We start from the raw sequence: 19,849 nt of genomic DNA on the forward strand, positions 1-19,849 counted from the left end.
TGTCTTTCATGGCACATTAATGTGCTGTGGCGCAGTGGTTGGGAATCACTGGACTAAGGAATATAAAGGTTGGATGCTAGGTGGAAAGATACCAAAATGTGTGTTAAATATACAGTGGTGCTTTGACTTGTGAGTTTTCTTTGTTCCATGACCAAGCTTATAACTGTAAACACTGAACACAAATGAATAGAAATGCCATTAATCTTTTCCAGTGCCCCAAAAAACACCAAAATATATATATTTTTTTTTAGTAAGAAAAATAGCATTCTACAGTATTGTACTTAGTAAAACCTACAGTGATAATATTTATTTAATGTAAAGAATTAAACAGTTTGGGCATCATGATAATTTAGGGGCATTGTGCTGCTCATTCTGGTGTGTGAGCCTCGGCCACCAGGGGCAGTATAATGCCTACAGATATACTACGGTACATATAGATTTGATGATTAAACAAAAGAAAACTCCCGACTAAGCTGCAATGTTATTAATCGTTTTTATCAGTAGATAAAGAATATATAGCTGTGACTGTAATTTTGTTTGGTCTGTCTGCTTGTGTTCAAATATAAGTTTATAAGGTTTGTAGTTGGTTTTATTAGCCTGTTGAGGGCGTTTTGCATTGTGAGTTAGCATTAAGCTAGTGGACTTTCGTAAGACCAAATTGGGCCCTGGTTAAATACACAACGTGTAATTCTTTGGTTATAATGAAAACTTCAACTGGGAGTGGCAATAAACAGCTCAAAGCAAATACATGGCCTCTTTTGTATAGAAATGTTTACTATCTGCCAACCTGCTGCTTGTTGTGAAGTTCGCTGCCACAAGAGGTCGTACTCATAAATCAAGGTGCCACTGTATTCGTATATTTTCACAAAACCTTGCAGAGTCGTCGCACTCCAGCCAAGGAAGCAACCACATTTTTGGTTCAGATCTAAAGGTGCGACTCAAGAGATTAATTTTTGCTGTTCGTGTATGTTTGCATTTAAGGCCAACTAGCGTAGTAAACTATTAAATCCAGTGAAAAAAGCTTTTTGTGTGTGAAAGTTGCCACTGACTTTGTCATCTGCATTACCTCCACCTGCAGGATTGGAATGTAATAGTCTTGCCTAGCATGTGATGGTTTGAAACCAAAAGTCAGACGGACAAGCTGAGATGATTGATTGGCCTTGGCAGAGGCATGCGCAATCCTGACTTACTTTGTTTCCAAAGTATGTGCAGTAGATATTTGAGATACCAAGACAATCTCACTGCTGACAAATGCCTCCTTTTCTAAAATATTTGAATATCAACTGGGAAAATTGTCTGTGCTGTGGTTTGAAATCTTTGTATCAAAGAGCAGCAAATGGCAGTGTCAGATAATCTGAAACATATCAGCTGCATGGTATTTTCTGTAACGCCAGTCAATGCTCAGCATGTAAGTGTTTCAAACTTTTAACATGTGAATGGCTCTGTTGTAAATCTGCATCCGCCTTCTCTTGTATAATGGAAAGAAAAGTTTCTTATGGATACCAGTGGCAGTGTGGTGCTTGCTGGTGGTGGCAGAGACCAGAGGCAGAACAGTTTTATAGTTTGGATGTTTTTTTTCTTCGAGGAAATAAAAACCAGAAATCAATCAATGACCCCCCCCCACCCTCATCACTCCAACTACTGATGGATAACAGATGGCGCACGTGTGTGTTTGTGTGCGCGTAGGTAGGACATTTCACATTTTTTTGTTTTTGTTTAATCTTTTTTTTCTACGTTTTATTATTATTTTTTCGATCGGATTTTGTTATTTATAACCATGTGCTCATGATTTTTGTACTCCTTAAGTCCAATTCACCGATTCCATTGTTGGCCATGGCATCGTCTTTCCCCGAATTTATTTCCAACAGACCTTTTTAGTCGCTTTCATCGAGGATCTGAATATGGAGGCTCAGGAGATGCTTTGAGTCAGAGCATGTTTCCTGGCAACTCACTCATACCAACATGGCAAAGTAACCATCTTGTGAAGTTGGAAGAATGGATTCGGGGAGGAATTGTTGAAGGGTTGAGAGATGTAGGCAAAAAGAAAGACAGGTAATGAGATTAATTCCAAAACATTTAAGGACACATTTTCCATTCAAGCTACTTTGGATGTTGTTTCTGGAATGAGGAGAACAATCTTTTTTTCTCTTGTACTAGTCCTCCCGCTTTCCTCTCCCCTTCAGTGCGCATAAAAACAAAAAGGGAATTTAGGATGGTACAGTATCTTTTCCCCTTCAGTGTGGGTCACACAATCAACCAGCATGTCTACCAAGAGATCCTGCTGTTTGATTTATTCAGTGTGTGAGAAGAGGCGAGAGTTGTGGCATAACAACTTGTGGCTGCTTCGCCATGACAATGCAACTGCTCACAATGCCCTGAGCATCTGACAGTTCCTGGCCCAGAAAAACTTTGCCATGCTGGAGCAACACATTACGCACCAGACCTGGGTCTCTGTGATTTCCCGCCCCCATTTTCCAAGTTCAAAGGGGTCATCAAAAGGGGACTCGTTTTTAAGATTTGGACGACTTCAAGATGGCCATGATGACTGAGCTGCTGAAGGTGTGTGGAAAAGAAGGCTGGGAAAGTGCATTAGACTCCAGGGGGGATTACTTTGAAGAGGAGAACCTATAGTTTGGAAATATACCTTGCATGACACCAGTCCTGGAACATTTGACACACTCGTTCGTATATGTGTGTGCAAATGGAGCCTGGGCCTGTAGGCAGCTGTGATGCTGAGAATGATCCATACCCCTCTGTGCAACTGTGCTGCTTAACGTGTGTGTTTTTTAGTGAGGCGCTGCTCTTTGGCCTGAAGGAATGTGATCTGCTGGGGAACTAAACCCCTGTGGCAGGTGATGATTGGATGCATTGTGTGTAAAAGTGTGTGACTAAATTTCTCTCACACCCACCCACCCATACGCACTAAGTAGCAATTTGAAAGGGGCATAAATAGATCGAACCAAAAGGTAGTTGTAAAAAGACTGCCTCAACAAATGTTTGTAATACAGTATAGGTTTGTTTTTTTAACTCAGGCCTTTTCTGTATAACATGATCTTTATTATTCTTTATATTAATTACATTACATTTATTTGCATTGTTTTGCTGTTGCAATTTAGTGTTGCATTATATGTTTTAAGCACAGTGTAGCGCACATACACCACACACACACACACACACACACACACACACACTGAATGTGTACTCATGTAGCATAGACACACATGCATACTTGGAGAGGCAGCTTGACTAAATGTGTGTAATGGGGCAGTGCATAGGATGAGCCATATACTGCTAAATGTGAGCGTATGTTCCTATTTTGGTGATTGATTGGAAAGTTTTATTTGGTATTGATTTGAACACGTGTTTGTGTGCTGACATACTGCAGTTTTAATGTACTTATTTAGACGCAGAAGGAAATTCTCAATGGCGTGTGTCTTGCTTCCCATAGGACTAATACACACATGCACACTTCTCTCCCCAGTCTCCACGTAGGAGAGGAGAAAGCACCCTTTCCCCTACACACATGGATAGTTTTATCAGTGTAATGGCTGTGCACTGCTTTTGGTTAATGGTCTGGGTGGGGCAGGGCGGTGGTGGGACACCTAAGTTGAACACAAAACCTTTTTCCAGCTCTTGAGACGTACGTTTGGAGGAAGCAGTAATAGTTCAAAGGTTCAAAGTTTGCTAATGGTCAGATGGTGGTTGGAGGAGCCTACTTAAAAACTAGCCTGATAAAAAGTATCAGTGCTGAGTCAAGGATTTTCTTATACGGATTAGGTAGTCTTAAAGGTTGTTTGATTGATTTCAGCATTCTTTGAACAGTGCATCCTGCATGTGTCTATAATGAGGTTAGTGTGAGTTAAGTAGACGCAGTGGACATCATCATGGTCCAACTGATGTCTGTTTGTTGTAATAATTAAGTTAGAAATGATGTCTGCTGAATCTGAAATAAACCTAATAAAACTTAATTACATTTACCCCAAAAGGGAATACTGTATAGCAGATAGTAGATAGATACAATACAACCTCTAAGATTAATCTCTCTCCGTTCCGGTACAGACGTCGACCGGCGGTTTGTTCGTATTTAAAATCAATCACAATCTGTTCCAGGGCCAAATACTCACCATCATAAAATATTAATGAAAATCGTAATGTCATTTACACTAACATTTAAACATTAACTGTCACAAGTATTGGAATAAGTTTACCGCAGTTAAAATGGAACATGTTCTGGATCTTAAAGTGGCGCTATAAGCAGGCCCAAAAAAATGGCATGTAAATTCGACACACCACAGAGAAGAATGTTAACAAGCCTGCCAAATTTTAATGAATAAATTATAATTTTTTTAAATCGCTAATTATATAAAATCAGGTTTCAGAACTTGAATATTAAGGGCCACCACTCAGCTCTCAGACGCTGTGGGCGTGTTGAACGGATGCACCAAAAGGAATCAAACATACTGAGGGGGTGATAGCTTATACGATATCAAAATCACATTAGGAGGCTCAACTTCAAAATCAAAGGTTTTTTCGTGGACTATAATCATTAAAAATAAGCACACGTCAATTTAGCCTCGCTGTTGGTGACATAATGTCACAGCTGAACATCAGCACCTGACGACAGCGGGATGGTAGGAGGAAGCCCAAGTAGTTAGACATTCGGAACTGCCCCATTCAAGTTACCCAGGAAGCCATGTTGTCTCTGAAAATTTACAAAACTATCCGCCGTAAAATGCACACTGCAGAGTCAGGTGGTGGTGTTGATGTTCAGCTCGCCATCTGCGTGTCTTTAAAAAAAGTCACTCCATTTTTATTATTTCCTCTTTTTTTGTTTTGGAGAGCTTAAAAAAATCTCACTGAGCTGTTCTATAAATTGAGGCATCCAGCGAAGATGCATTTTCGGGGTGTAGCCATTGTTAGCTTGCTAACTGCAAGATGGAGTGGTAAATGGGCCTTGTTATGGAAGCTAAGCACAGCTAACCCACAAGTGAGTTATATCGAGGGGGAGGGAACTCGCGTTAGAAAGTATACGCCCCCAAGCCTCCTCACGGGGCTGTGTTTTAGTCCCGCCCACAAAATCAGGAACATTCAAATGGTGAAAAAGATGCTGAAAGTGATATCTCAACAATTCAGCACTATATTGTTATAAGTCTGCATATGTTTTCAGCACTTCAAACATAGTTAATGTATTTAGATACAGAACATTGATATCTGCTGACAGCCCCTTTGATATTGACAGATGCGTTATAAATGACAGCAGTTGGACTTTTTGTGTCACATTTTTTGCCTGAAAATATTGTTTCTATTCTGAATTGTATGACTTGGGCAGCATCGTTAAGAGTGTGAGAATTTGAAATGGTTGTGACACCTAAAATGTCTCTGATGCACTTATACTTGTCGTTGGAATGCAAATCCATGCGGCATAGTTTGGCTCAGCTCAACACAAGGTGCCCTTGTGGAAAAAAAAAAGAGAAAAAAAACTTTGTCAGGTTGAGTGAAGCCAAATTCTCCTATATTTCTTCCTCATAAAGCTTTCATTCCTAGTAGAGAATGTGACCTCAAGATCCGACCAAATGGATCATTTTGTTGTATTTTTTTTTTACATCCGTGTTCTTTCTCGACAGTGATTACACACGGTAAACACTTGGGGATTAATTGTACTGTATACACACAGGTATACACACAGGCTACAGGGTATTGTAGGCTACTGTATATTGATTGGCTTCGGTTGGTTATTACTTTGGTAGTGATGATTACTATGGAGCCTGACAGTCCTTATTATTTTTTTCCAGGTGATGCCTTCCCAACGGGATCCAATCCTTTCCTGGCTGGTTATCCATGCCCCTCCCCCTTGAACTCTGACCCTTCATACAGATCAGCCAATCCCGGTGGTTTGCCGATGGCTCAGCTCTGGGCATCACACGCTCACGAAGGTAAATGGATGCAAGTCCATCAACCCCCACCATAAAAGACACAAATGACGTTGTGTTGTCGAAAGAGTGCTGTCACTCTGCACCCGACATTTGCCCCCAGAGGCCTGTTCTTCTTCCTCCCAGTGTCATCACCCCCGCCAGTGGCGTTCTTTTCCATTTCTCTTTCTCTGCTGCTGGTAGCTCTGCTCCTGGGTCTGTCCTAAATGTGTCTCACTTCCTCTTTCCTCCAGTCAGCGGGTCTCACTTTCACCTGCCACATTTCGCTGTAATGTGCTATCTTCTTGTTCTTTTTTTAAAGCCTCCTGCCCAACATGCTCTTCAACTCTCTCTACTGCCCCACTTTTCAACATTTTTCTCTCCCTCCCTGACCTAGCTTTTTCAACACACATGCATGCATGTATGGATGTATCAATGTCTTTTGTGTCCTCCTGGGAGTCTTTGTCCTCTGTCCTCTCCTTCTTAACTCTACTAAGTGATTGAATGTGTGTGCCCTCTTTACTTGTCCCCTGATTAAGTCTCGCTGGAGTGGTGGAAAGTGTTGAATGAGGCACATCTTGCAATGGCATCTGGGAAAGGTTATCGAAGGAAGGACAAATAGATCTAATTTGGGATTTAAGTCCAAAATTGATTGCATGGTGTACCTGACGGAGATCTCTCAAGACTTTATGGTGATAAGTGACAGTTTTGTTCCACTTCATCCCCATCTTTGTGCAGTTAAGACAGACCATCACTGTCATGTGAATCTCCGTATAGCACTATGATGAATTACGAACAATAAGCATTGGTAGCTCACAGAAAAACTGAAATAAACCCTGTCTGACCTAATATTCAGGAGATGATGGAATAGATGGAAATTGGACATAAAACTTCACCTGAATTAAGGCACCGGGATCTTGCTAAAACCCCACCGGCTCACTCAAGAGGCCATAGTCACGGATATAAGTAAAATCCCTCATGGACTAAAGGAGGTTTTAATGCCTGGTGCCTGGTTGTAGCAGCAGACGAAGGTAAAAAACTAGAAGCATTTCTGGGCAGCAGATAAGACAAGTGAGATTTTGGATATGGTTGGGACGCACCCATGCCTCACAGGACGTCTGTATGAAAGCTGTGAGAGCTCAATGCTCGCTATTTGCTGTGTTTAAATGAAGCTCAGTGACAAAGCTACCCTGCATTCATTTCCCCTCTCAGTGTAACACTGCCTTTTATATTTCTACCTCACCGTGCCTTCCTCTATGCACCAGCACTGCTCGCCTCTCAATTTCTGCATCTCACAATGTAGACAGATTTATACGCTGGTTCTGTTCCTCAGCGTTTCAGGCAGGAATAGCTGCGGCATCTTTTGAGATGCCATGGCAAGACAGTCCTGGGCAGGTGGGAATGTGTGGCAACACCAGTCAGCATAGCAGTTACAAACAAGCACATCACGAGCATGAAAATAAAAAGGGCCTTTTTTTTTCTCTTTTCTATATTAAGAACAGGTCTCTGAGAGCAACAGCTGGCTCTGAGGCAGATTTGAGTCCACTGCTGACCCCACATATGGAACAACTGAGTGCAGGGGGGGAATGAGTGCAAAGTCTGATATGGAGTATGCTAGATATTGTCATGCTCAAATAGGAAGTTCAGATAAGCATTCAGACTATGACCCAATTCAATTCATTTTCCTTCTGTGCACAACTTCATTGGATCTGAAACCAAATAATATAATCAGTCTTTTTTTGGCTGAAATTGCAGAAGTTTAACAAATAATATTAACATTCAAAGTTACGTTACCTGGTAAAATCCGTCTGTTTAGCTAATATGAGAACTGTCAAGGAGCTGCATGGGATGAAGGCCATCATTAGGTTTCGTGCTGTATATATTGCATGTTTATGGAAGCGGCAATCCAACTCTGAAATGTGTTACTCTACCCAGATATAATGTTTTGTAATCAGGCCAAGTTCCTTGAGTGCTTCTAAGCGCAACCAAATTTTCTTAAGTGGATCTAAGCCACAACTATTTCTTTTAATCAGTATTTTCTGCTTCAGGCACTTGAATATTAAATGCTAGTTTAGCAATATATGAAGTATATAGAGCTGGCCAGTCGTGCTTTGAGTGTTTGAAAATGATAAAAGCTTCAACTGCCATTGCAAAATAATGTTATCATCTTGTATGACATGGGACGTTGTACATTCTAGTGACCCTTGTATTATGCTAATAGGCTATTATTATTGCTCTGATTATTAGTAGACCTTTTATGAATCTGTTGGCCAGATTCCTCAAATGGTTAAGGAAAATTTATATTCAGTGCTCAAAATAAAGTACTCTCCCCTTTTGAAAAGTATTTTTTTTAAATAAATTTCTCAGAAGACACAAGAAAAAAATTCTTTTGTGGTGTGATTCTTGTGAATTACAGTTTTCTCCAAAATAAAATTTAGCTTTGGTGGACTTTAATTGGTGTCTACTGATTTTTGCAACTTTAAATGAAGGAGTTGAAAAATTGCTTTCTGTGCGTGCACATTGACAAATCTAGTTTGCAATCAGTGACCCATATTACTATGTATGTATATCATAAAAAATGAAAAGAACTGAAAATCCGAAAAGAACCTTATGGTCTTCTGACAAATCTGTTGGCGTGAACTTATTTATGTGGCGCAGTGTACATGATCATTTAAATGACTTGAGTGGATTAAATGAATAAAGGCTACAGTTCTGTTGTAATATTTCTAAACGTAATCGAATGACGTTTTCTGTTTATGTCTCTAGGCTACCCACTTCCTGGCAGCCTGTATTCAAGCCCTTACCTATCATTGGGGCACTTGGACCCTCCCTCAATCTCCCAAAATCACCTTTATGACTCTCATAAAGGTCAGTCACTGTGTCTTCCTTTTTTCTCTCTCTCAGTATGACTGGTGCAGATACACTCTACCATCTAACTTGTCCTCATGTCCAAAGGTGTGTATTTGAAGTTGGCTTTCTTTTTTTTCTTTTTTGTTTTTAGAGGGCTTTTTCCTGCCAGCTGGTATTAGCCAGTTACCCCTCCACCCCCCATCTGCTCCTCAAAGCACCCTGTCCAGCTCAACACCGCCCCAAAAGGCATCCCGAGATGGGGGCAGAGAGAGGTCCTATCGGGGAGAACGGGACAGAGACCGAGAGCGATCACGAGAGGAGCTGCGACCACACAGTGTGGTGGACCTCACGCTGGATGGGAGGAGTGAGGAAGACCGCCGGGGGCGACCTGGGGATAAGGAGCGAGAGAGAGAGCGGGAACGAGACACAGAGAGAGATGGATGGTCCCTACATCCTCACCACCATCAACAAAAACCAAGCTGTCAGCCCTCCACGGGGGAGCACAGGTCAAGGCCATCACCTGCGCTCCCCTCATTCCCTCCAAGTGGCAGCGGAGGCATGAGCAGGCTCCTTGGACATGAAATGGACCGAGGGAGTCGGGACGGGGAGGTGGGCTCAAGATCCAACCATCACGCGAACGGTAACGCAAATTTGCTGACAGCCTCTCACTCAGAACGACAAAGGAGGAATGACTCCACGCCAGCAGGGACACTCCACTTCTCCTACGCCCTTCCTGCTTCCCTGCAGTCCTCCATCACTGCTGTGCCCCTCCCTCACCCACTCAGAGAGTCCACGAGGGAGCAAAGAGTTAGCGCGCCGACATATGTACCTTCTGTGGAGGTTTATGATGAGCGGGTCGGCCCCATCCAGATCGCATCACAGGCCCGCGACAAGCACGGTGACAGAGACAGAGAAAGAGAAAGAGACCGAGACAGAGAGCGAGAGAATGATAAAGAGCTGGAACGGGAAAGTTATAGATTTCCTGAGAGGAGCTTGTTAGAGCATCCTCGACTCTCCCAGCCTGGCGACCCAAGCAATCATCGAGAGGAAGGTTCCGTAATTTGTTCCAATGGTTCCATTGGCAAGCGAGGCCAGGACTCCTCACACTCTTCCAATCAATCAAGGTTTAGCCCAGAAGTCCGGGACATGTCCAAACACTCAAGCCGTCTGGGCTTAGAGCGGGCTGGGGTGGACAGAAATTGGAATTCCATCAGTCCTTTGACCAACTATGCTACCAGTCAAATGGCTGCCCTCGCTGCCCAACACGGACACGCACACACACACTCTTCGCCACACAGCCAACCATCACACAAACAAAATTCCCATTCCTCTCACACAACGAACCGGGCCACCAGTAACTCTAACTCACACAGGCATTCCCCGCAAACACACCCCACCGAGCATGGACAGAGCCGCACGGGTGAGGAAGGCAGTCAGAAACTCTACTTGGACCCGTCAGCCCTTTACCGACCAGGAGTGTCCACTGGGGGGGAGAGAGCTGCTGGCCCTTCAGAGGTGTCAGCCATGCAGAGTCTCATTAAATACAGTGGGAATTTTGCCGCTGAGGGGCCCGCCTCCTCCTCCAGACTCACCGCAGACACCCGAGGGCCCTTCGGAGGTTTGGCTAGTATTGGGATGGAAGCTGCTCGAGAGAGAGAGCGTGAAAAAGAGAGAGAAAGGTCAGTTGTTGGTTCAAGTACTTCTGGGTCATTGAGGGTGCCTCCCCAGCTGAAAAGAGAGCAGGATCGGCCCGACAGCGCCCGCTCCTTTGGTCGAGAGATTGAGGGAGAGGTGCGCCACCCTCCAGTTGGCATTGCTGTTGCTGTGGCCCGGCAGAGAGAGAGCACCAGCAGTAAACAGACCACTGGATCCACAGACCCCCAGAGAGCCTTGCTGCCAACAGCAATTAAAGGTATCGATTGTTTTTGCTGCGAGAGAGTGCCAAATCATTTGTGGTGCATTCTTTTTCCATACCTCTGTATTGCCAATTAGTCACTTCAGATCACACATTTTACAGTGTCTGGTAAGATATTACAAGTTTCTTTCGCCTTGCACTTTCAAATCACACGCTGCTTTGTAGCTCCCTCCCAGTGATACTGCAGGGAACTTAGATCTACTTCGTTAATTGAACCAAGAGCAAACGATCCCTCATTTTGGTTTCTATGAATTAATAATGATTCATTTTTCTTTGGCTCAAAGTCATATTTCCCCAGCTCTGTTTGACTTGAAGGCATTCATGTCTCTAATGTGATTGGACATCTTTTTGTCCAGATTACTAATTGCGTCATGTGATGCATTTTGTTGTTAGGCTTTTTTTTTTTTTTTTTGGGGGCGAGTCAGTTGGCTCTCCTTCTGCACCCTTTCTGTCTCTATCCAAATGTCTCTTTTCTGTCTGTCACAGCTCCAAGTGTTTTTTTTTCATCCTGTGCTCCCTTTTCATTTCCTTCAATGTCTCTACTTCTGAGTTATTTGGCAAAGCACTCCCTCCTTGTCCCACCTCAGGGCCTCCCCCCGCATCTCTCCGCACTCTTTTCTGCAGCTTGTGGGCTGCCTGCAGTTCCCAGCCTCACCTCCACCCACTCCACATTAAACATGGCATTACAGAGTGCAGCTAAAAGCTACAAATAAGCCTTGAATGACAATAAGACCATTGGTTTGTTGCTAAGCAATGATGAGCTTCGAGAGTGATGGACTTTGTTTATGTGTGAAAGACTGTGAGTTTTTGTGAGGTACAATAGATGACTCGTGGAGTGTTTCTTAGCTGTGGTTGTGCATGCACGTCCATTCCTCGTAGGGGCTTTAGTCTATTCTTTGCTGGGGATGACTGATTTCTCAAATAGCCCCCTGTCTAAAAGAACCTCTTAACAAACAGCTGAGGATTTGCTATGGAAAAATACAAACAGAAGGAGTTGTGGATGCAGGAATGGAAATGGGCAGCACTGTTGTGATGAGACCGGCAGATGGATGAGACGAGAGAGTTCTCGTGGGATGCAAAGAAGAGAGTATTAGGGTGGTGAGCAAGGGAGAAAAGGTGGTGGCTAATCACTGGCTTTGTGATGCACAGAGGAGGATAGCATGTGGGGCAGGCTCCCTGTAACCTTGGTAACAGTCTTGAAATCTTTCCTGCGGAGCATGTCAGGGTTGGTTAAAGTCCCTTGTCCCTACGCACACACACACGCGCACACACACACACACACTCTCTGAAAGGTCCAGCACAGTTGTATAAAACCTTGCTCTCCATCTTTGTACCTTGGGGACCTTGAGTCAGCTTGGCTGGATGGCGGGCTAGAGTGCAAAGAGATCCTCATGTTTATTCTTTCCTTGATAGAGCGAGGGCATTGCCCAGTGAATTGTTGTACCTTTAGCAACTTAAGTTTAAAGTTCACTGTGCATCCAGACAGCCACTAATATACTGTGACGCTCGGCTAATTAGCCGTGGAGGTCGACAGACTAGAAAAGACTATGTTGAAACAGTAGTAGTATTGTCTGTAATAAATGTATATTGTATACTGTTGCGATATGTAAAAAAATATTTAGGGCTGTTAGCTGAAGTTGCTGCAGATACTTTGAAAGAGATTTTAGTTGAGTATTCTATTTTTTTTGTTGGCAAATCCATCAAAACACAAATGTAGAAGGAAGTAGGCTACTGAAGATGTATACGTACATTATTTTTCAAGGACACGTGCCATGGAATAGTGGTATATAAGAATTGCACATGTACAGTAAATGTAATATGAAATACGCTACATTAGCCCGGTTTACATGCATTCATTTCTGTCATTCCAATCGAAGGTAAAAGGTAAACTGTTTTCCATGTGATGTGATCTGTTCGGATCTGGTGTTTACATGTGCCACTACATTCAATTAGAAGAGCCGTTTTACATACATGTGACATGAGGAGATCGATGTCAACATCACACGATTTATCAAGATGGAGGTCATTTATCCATTTAGCACAGTTGTTACGATTGTTGTTACACTTTTATTAAAGGAACAGCTTGATTAAAAACAAAGTTACAAGTCATAAAAACAGCTCTGGTAGGAAGCCGCATTGTTTTCAAGTGCGTAAATGATAACGTCACCGCGCATTTACGTGAAGACGGATCACAGCCCGACACCATTCACAGTTCACAAGACAAAAATGTATTTCTGATATGCTTGGGAAAACGAATATTCCACCCGTGTGAATCGGAATAAAATTCCATTCGGATTTGGCCCGTTTATTCCCATTGAGATTCGCATTTTCATTCGGTTTGGGATCAGAATACAAGGCTCCATGTGAACCAGGCTATCGACGCAAAATTATTGGCCTATAATTTCCACACTCTCAAAAGGTTTTGCGTGTTTCTGGGAATTGTTGTCCATCCATCCAGAGGAACATTTGTGGGGATTACGGTCAGGGCTTTGAAGTTGTTAGGCATTTATCCTGATTGTGGATTGCTTAATTAAGGGATCACATGATGAGTCCCACATAATATATAATGTATAGTATAAGTGTAGTCAGTGTTAATATACCACTGGAAGACTTCAAAATGTATCTTTATTTGAATTGAGGCCTGACTACTGTGCAGGATCTGTGTGACATGTTGTCATAGAGCAGAGGCAGCAGGAAGCTACAAGACATCAAATAGTGTGAATCCTGTCAGGTCAACACTGTGACGATGCGTTTTAATGGTCGGTAAGATTTAGGTCAACCAACTGACCTGCAGTTAATTAATCTCTCATGCCCACTGCCTTGTTGTCGTGTTCTATAATGAAGCCAGGTTTTGATATACAGCAGTCTATCATATACTAAAGTCGAGCGTTGGCCAAACACATTTTCTCAACCCTGTTCATCATTTCCTGACGCCTTTTACCCAGACTATATGACTGGACTTGTCTGTTGTCAACATAGATGAAGAACGAGGTGAAGAGCGTGTTCGTCATCATGAAGACCGAATGCTCGCAGGCCGACTTGAACGTGATGACAAAATGCTCAGGTGAGTCAGACATTTAACAGTGATGGCCTGTCTTTAATTTAACTGATGATTGAAATAGGCTCCAAGTCTGGACATTTATTTTTCCAAATCAGGCGTATAACCTTGTATAACTGTTACATGCATCAGTTACATTGTGTTGTCTATGCAGTTTGCTCCTTGTTTATCTATTTATTTATTTTTGCAGAGACCCCAAAGAGCTGTCCGACTTCACCCAGTTGCACCCTCCCCTGCTTTCAAGCAGCTTGACGCCCAGTATGATGACAACCAGCCTCATGACCCCCAACCTTATGGTGACTGGAGGGGCGGGGCGATGGCATCCTGACCCCTCAACTCTGACCTCTCACCCCTGGCTGCCTCGCCCTGGAGCCCCTCCAGTTTGGCTCTCCAGCTCGCCATACGGTATATGGATAGACAAATTATTTTATTGGTTGTTACACATTTGTCCTGATGATCTGATTTGATAAATGCATTGCAAACAAAAGTGATCCTTCATATAAATTACTTTATTCGCTGATGCATTGTAAAACAATACTAGTAAAGCAGCGTGAGCTTCTGTTTTATATGTAAACGGGGCCCCACTGCCAGATGTGTGCAGGTGCAGCATTCTGTGTGTTAAATAGGCCACCGTATCCCTTTTCGGATGACCTCTATGCTGCCCTCTTTGACATCTGAATTTTTCAACCTGGTGCTAAGGACAGTCTAACTCACGTTAACACTACTATACGGCATGCTTGTGAAATTCTACATGTGGTTGCGTAGCAGTCTTTGATTGGTGTAGTAACAGAGGGAAGTGTTAGCTTTCTCTCAAGTGGTTGGTGCACCAGCAGTAGCCTCCCGGGGTCAAGTGCCGCAGACATTCCTGAACTTTGCAGGACATTCCAGACCTATGCCTCATTCCCAGTCCAGAAATAACCGCGTCATCACTCACACATTTTTAACTGTACACAGAAAACACATGCCAGGCGTACAGAGCTCCCCAAGGGTCATCCCAGTCTAGACACTTGAGGAAGAAAAACACGATCCTCTCAGAAGGAGCTAAATTCAGTGTGAGCCCCCTGATATAACTCTCGTTACGTCCTCAAAGTGGGTATACATAATGGATGGAAAAAACATGACGTCCAAATGTTACTTTTGAGCTTTGTTAGGAAAATGTTTGTCCTTGTCTCTTTGGTTTTCCCTCCTCTGTCTGCCCTTTATCCACTTCCCACCAATATGCACCCTGCCACCTGCATTTTGTCAGGCTTGAGCTCGCCCTCCCTTCACCAGACGCTTCCCCCTGGCTACCCACCATCCCTGCCAGGCTCCATACCACCTCCCTACCAGTTTGTCAGAGACTCACAGACTGGAAAGCTTATAGTCATCCCGACAGAACACCTGCCCCATTACGGTATAAAAGCCTTTCTCTATTTCTCTCACTTTTATTCTTGTAATGTCTGACAATGATAATATGGTTAAAATTGTTGTTACTATACAGTACAACGCACTGAGAATAATCCAATCAGTGTAAAAGTTGGATATAACAATGCCATCAATTCAATAATACATTTTGATTTTATATTTGTTGCTACAACAGACTGCTGTGTAAAACGTATGTTTAAATATTCCTGTCGTCGCCCTTTCATTGCGAGCAGGAGGAGACTTATTGGAGCGTGGGCCCCCTGTGTGGCCTGGGGTATACGGTACGGGCACATCCCTGCAGCATGCAGCCCATCTCCAGCTCATCTCCCAGCAGCAGATGCTCCGACAACAGGAGCTGCTCATGATCCAGCAGCATACGGCGCAGGTTCTGGAGCTGCAGAGGAATGCGCAGCTAGTTGTAAGTGCTATTTGTGCTCTCAAAACACAGTGGGTCTGATTTACTAAGTTTTGCATGTGCAAAAAAGGGAATAAACTTGATTGTTCATGCAAACAGAGGTGGAAGCTGATCTACTAACTTGGGCGCACTAGGATTGCGCCTGCCAAAAGGTCAATATTGCTGGGGAGTTCATTTCTTGTCTTCTGGGAGGAGGATAATTCAGCACATGCAATGTGGTGCATTAAACCTGAGAGGAATTGCAATATAGGCAAAATGAGCGGCAGCACCGAGAACTTTTATGCTTGTGTAAACATTTTTGAAATGCCAGAAACAAAAAAATATTGTGACATATGGTCTGTTCTGCAGTGCAATTTTGGAGCTCACCTATGACAAAACTCCCTTCAACTCTGCATTTAAGAGCATCTGCATCATTTCAGTGCACTGTGACAATTAGTGGTGCCCTCTATTAGAGCATTTTTTTGGATGTGCTGTCCCAAGTTTTAAACGCATTGTTACACAGGATGGGCAGGTACATCCAATTTGCATGCACTCGGGGCATGTCAAACAAAATGTATTTTTGATGTAGTGGCTGGCTTCCCAAAATTATTATTTTTGTTCTAACCGTTTGTTTGACGTCCATGCTAACACTTCCAATTCCAACACTTCAAACTTAATTTTCCGCTTGCGATGGTCTCTGAAAATTCTCCATGGTAAAAACCATCAGAGGTACTTAAGGCACAAAACCCTCTTTAAAATAAGGTGGCCTCCATCGATTTTACACCTGTTGCCATTAGCGCGTGCCATCTTTTATTAGAGTGAGTGAATATGCAATTTAGAACCTGCTATTTGGGGCTCTTAGTAAAAGGTCGCAATCTCAGTTGTTCATGTGCAACACGCCCACCGACAGCTCACTCAATCTGTTAGTGTGAACACAAAATTTAGCACCTGCTAAATGGGTCCTTTGTAAATTAGACCCAGAGTGAGCAGATTAATAGGTAAAAAAGAGATTTGATAGAAATGTGTACGTGTACTATCGATTGAAAGAGAAAGACGGTGCTATTACTGGCTTGTATGTCTGTCAAGTCAAAACAAAGGAGACTTGCTGAGAGACTCATGATTAGAATATCACCTAATATGTTTGGAAAGCTGTCAATCAACACATTTATAAGCAGTTCATCATATGCTTTTAGGAGCATTTAAAGGCCAGCGAGCACCTGCCAGACACTGATGACAAAGCAGACAAGCAGAATGCCGAACCCAAACCCCGGCCAACCTCAACATCTTCGCCCTCGCCTGTCCTCCAGCCCCGCAAGCCTCCCCCTTCTTCTCGCTCACCGACACCTTCAACGTCCTCCCTCGCCCTCCTGCCACTACTGTCCTCGCCAGTGATCAACCTCAAGTCAGAGGAAGCGAGGCAGAGAGTGTTGTCTCACCAGCCCGCGCCCCTGCCACACGCACCCTCCCCGTGTTCGGCCTCGCCACCTCCAGCTTCACCACTCCTACTGAAACACGAGTCTGCTGATGAGGGACGGGCGGAAAGGGGGGAGCGAAGAGATGGCCATAAGGCTGCTTTTCAAGGAATCTACTCAGGTGAGTCATTAAGTTACAGTTTAGTTATGTCATGGACCTTTTCCTTCAGAATGCCAATATTTTGCTGGGCGCGTGAGGCTGTTTTTTTTTTTTTTTTTTTAACTTTACTAACGTGCTATTTTTTCTTACTGGTTACAGAAATCTCACCTGGTTACCCTTACCAGTCGACCACTACTCCTTTCGGTGCGCCTGTCCCAACTTATCATATCGCAGCAAACACAGAATGTCTTCCCCGGCACCACTGCCACTCTTTGGACATGAGTACCTCCTCCTTGCCCTCAGCCCACCTCCATTCAAGGCTGCCGGATGCTGACATCAAACGGCAACAACTGAAAACAAAGAATGAGTCATTCCTGAAACAGGAACCTGTCGTGGAAAAGCATCAGTCGGATTTGACGCCAGAACCACTGGTTCCTCTCCTGCGTAGCTGCAGTCCGGTGGGAGCTCGACAGAATAGACAGGACGAAGGGGGCTCGCTGAACCTTCAGCCGATACCTCTACAGCTTCCTAGTCCTCCACCGCAGCAGAGCCAGAGAGTGGATGAAGCCAGGCTAGAAGAAAAGGAAGGACAAATCAAAACAGAGGTGCAATCATATCGGTGTCAGGAAGCATATTCTTTGCCACTCGATGGAGCTGAGCCTGAAGCAGTGGTTTACAAGGATCCAGAGCAAATGCAATATCCACCCTCCATCACAGCAGATCTGGACAGCCAGCAATCCACTAAGCCAGGCACCAATGCTATATGTGAATCCCAACAACCACCTACTCCAAAGCAACACACTCCAAGTCGGAAGGAAAACAGCAAAATCCCTGCCACCTCCGAGTCACCACTCGCTCAGATCGTTGGTTCTGAAGATCCCATGGCGGGGATGCTTGCTCTGCTCACAGCCAGTGAAATGTCTCAGCCATACGCCCTCAGCCAGACGACGACAACGCTCATCCAGCCGACTGAAAACTCTGCAGACTGCAGCAGCGCTGGTCCTCTGGAGATAGTGGCGCTGGAAGGCATGGCTCTGCTCAGCCAAATGGCCCAGCGGGAAATGGAGAACATCAGCATGGAGCAGGGTGAGGAGGCTTTTTGAAAACAAAAGGATTGAGGATAATATAGACTACTCACCAAAAGCTTGGAATTTTCTGGTGGAATTTAAGGTTGAACCTTAAATGCACTAAAACCTTGCAAAATGAAAATGTTGTATTTAGGTACTGATAAAAATCTACCCTGCGTCTTTTCTCTTCTCTGCATCCCATTTAGATTTGGCAATTGAGGGTTTGGATTGTCTTCTTGAGGCAAGCAGACAGATTCTACTCGAGGCCATAGAGAAACAGTCCCACATTGATCTGCCCAGAACACTCGATCCCAACAGGAAGTACAGCTGGAGGCAGAGGAAGGAGGAGCCGGTATGAAGATAAATATATCCATCAACAAAGGAAAAAGTGGAAAGGCCTCAACTTTTTTTGTCTCTCTTCCCTGCAGCTCTATAGCAAAATGTCCATGGACATGTTGGACGCGGTGGAGGTGGAATATCGCATTCGCCTCGCTGAGCTGCAGAAAACGTACAAAGAAAAGCAGAGAGAGATGAGCAAGCTGCAGAGACGCAGAGAGAAGCAGTGAGTGCACACTACACATGCCAATGCTGCCACATCACTCGTGCATACACACACCTTTAACTCTTCTCGTCACGTCAGCGAGCGGCAGCAGCAGGACGACGATAGGCGGGCTTTAACTAGGCGAGGCAGAGGTCGACCCAGGAAGAGAAAACACTTGTCCACACCTCCCAAACTGGACTGCAGGCCTGCAAAGTGAGTGTGGCCCACCTAGGTGTATCTATAAATCACAACATGGCAGATTTGACCCATTTTGCAGTTTTAAGTGCGTCCTAACGTAAAAATATTCCCTTGTCTCAGGGTGGGTAGGACAGTGCAATACTCGGAGGACTCTGAAACTGGGGAAGGACACAGAAAAAAGTTTCGGGTGTCCAAAGAAGATGAGGAGACGGAGATGGGAAGTTTCGGCGCGAAGATAAAAAAGAAGAAAAAGAGCAAGGGCTGGAAAGACCAGGATGCACCCAGCAGTCATGTTTTAGAGGTAACCAGCTTGCAAGTGCGTATTGTTTTTATATTCCCAAACTGGCCTATTCCATTCCCCTCTGATTAATGATGTGCCCGTGCCGTTCTCAGGGGCCAAAGGTGAAACGTGGCCACGTGTGTGAGCAGGAGCAGCTAGCGTCCGACCTCAACAGAGCGCTTTCGCTCTCGCGGCTCGACTCCATGGGCGCATCTCGCAAAATTGCTTCCAGCTTTAAAGGAGAGTGGCCAAGGGGCAAGACCGCGGACAGCCAATCGAAGGAGCGAACCATCCATACGTCGTCTAAAGGCAAACACAAGTTGGCGGCAAAGGCATCAGAGGCCATACGGAAGGTGAAAGGTCAGAAGAAGACTGCTTTTTTCTCCCCAATGAGATTAGAGCTCAGCAGCTGCTCTAACAGTGAGTACCTACTTCATAAACAAACTTCTAAGTAATGTTTAATTGGGAGTCCGAGAGAGCTGAAAAATACTTTTTAGTCGGAAAGATTTCAGAACTGTTCACATTCTAGGTGGTTTTAGGCCTCCACACATCAACACAAGTCCTATTCTTTTAAGATTAAACATTGTTACGTTCAAGTCATTTTTAGAAACAGAAGTCATTCTCCATTACATTAGTCACCATGAGTTCCCAAACTTTGTGC

General features: G+C 44.0%; 1 protein-coding gene across 1 annotated transcript in view; it reads left to right on the forward strand.

Annotated features, from left to right (window-relative positions):
• Nucleotides 1–19,849, forward strand: part of tnrc18 (trinucleotide repeat containing 18) — a 52,678-nt gene that overhangs the window by 9,785 nt on the left and 23,044 nt on the right. The window contains 14 exon segments of the mRNA XM_061750330.1: nucleotides 5,793–5,933; nucleotides 8,676–8,777; nucleotides 8,911–10,671; nucleotides 13,654–13,738; nucleotides 13,923–14,137; nucleotides 14,979–15,125; nucleotides 15,370–15,554; nucleotides 16,724–17,123; nucleotides 17,262–18,188; nucleotides 18,376–18,521; nucleotides 18,598–18,731; nucleotides 18,810–18,923; nucleotides 19,029–19,224; nucleotides 19,302–19,608. Of these exon segments, the coding sequence (XP_061606314.1) occupies nucleotides 5,793–5,933; nucleotides 8,676–8,777; nucleotides 8,911–10,671; nucleotides 13,654–13,738; nucleotides 13,923–14,137; nucleotides 14,979–15,125; nucleotides 15,370–15,554; nucleotides 16,724–17,123; nucleotides 17,262–18,188; nucleotides 18,376–18,521; nucleotides 18,598–18,731; nucleotides 18,810–18,923; nucleotides 19,029–19,224; nucleotides 19,302–19,608 (4,860 nt within the window).

Source organism: Phyllopteryx taeniolatus, chromosome 16, assembly GCF_024500385.1.
Source record: "Phyllopteryx taeniolatus isolate TA_2022b chromosome 16, UOR_Ptae_1.2, whole genome shotgun sequence".
NCBI classification, from domain to species: domain Eukaryota; kingdom Metazoa; phylum Chordata; class Actinopteri; order Syngnathiformes; family Syngnathidae; genus Phyllopteryx; species Phyllopteryx taeniolatus.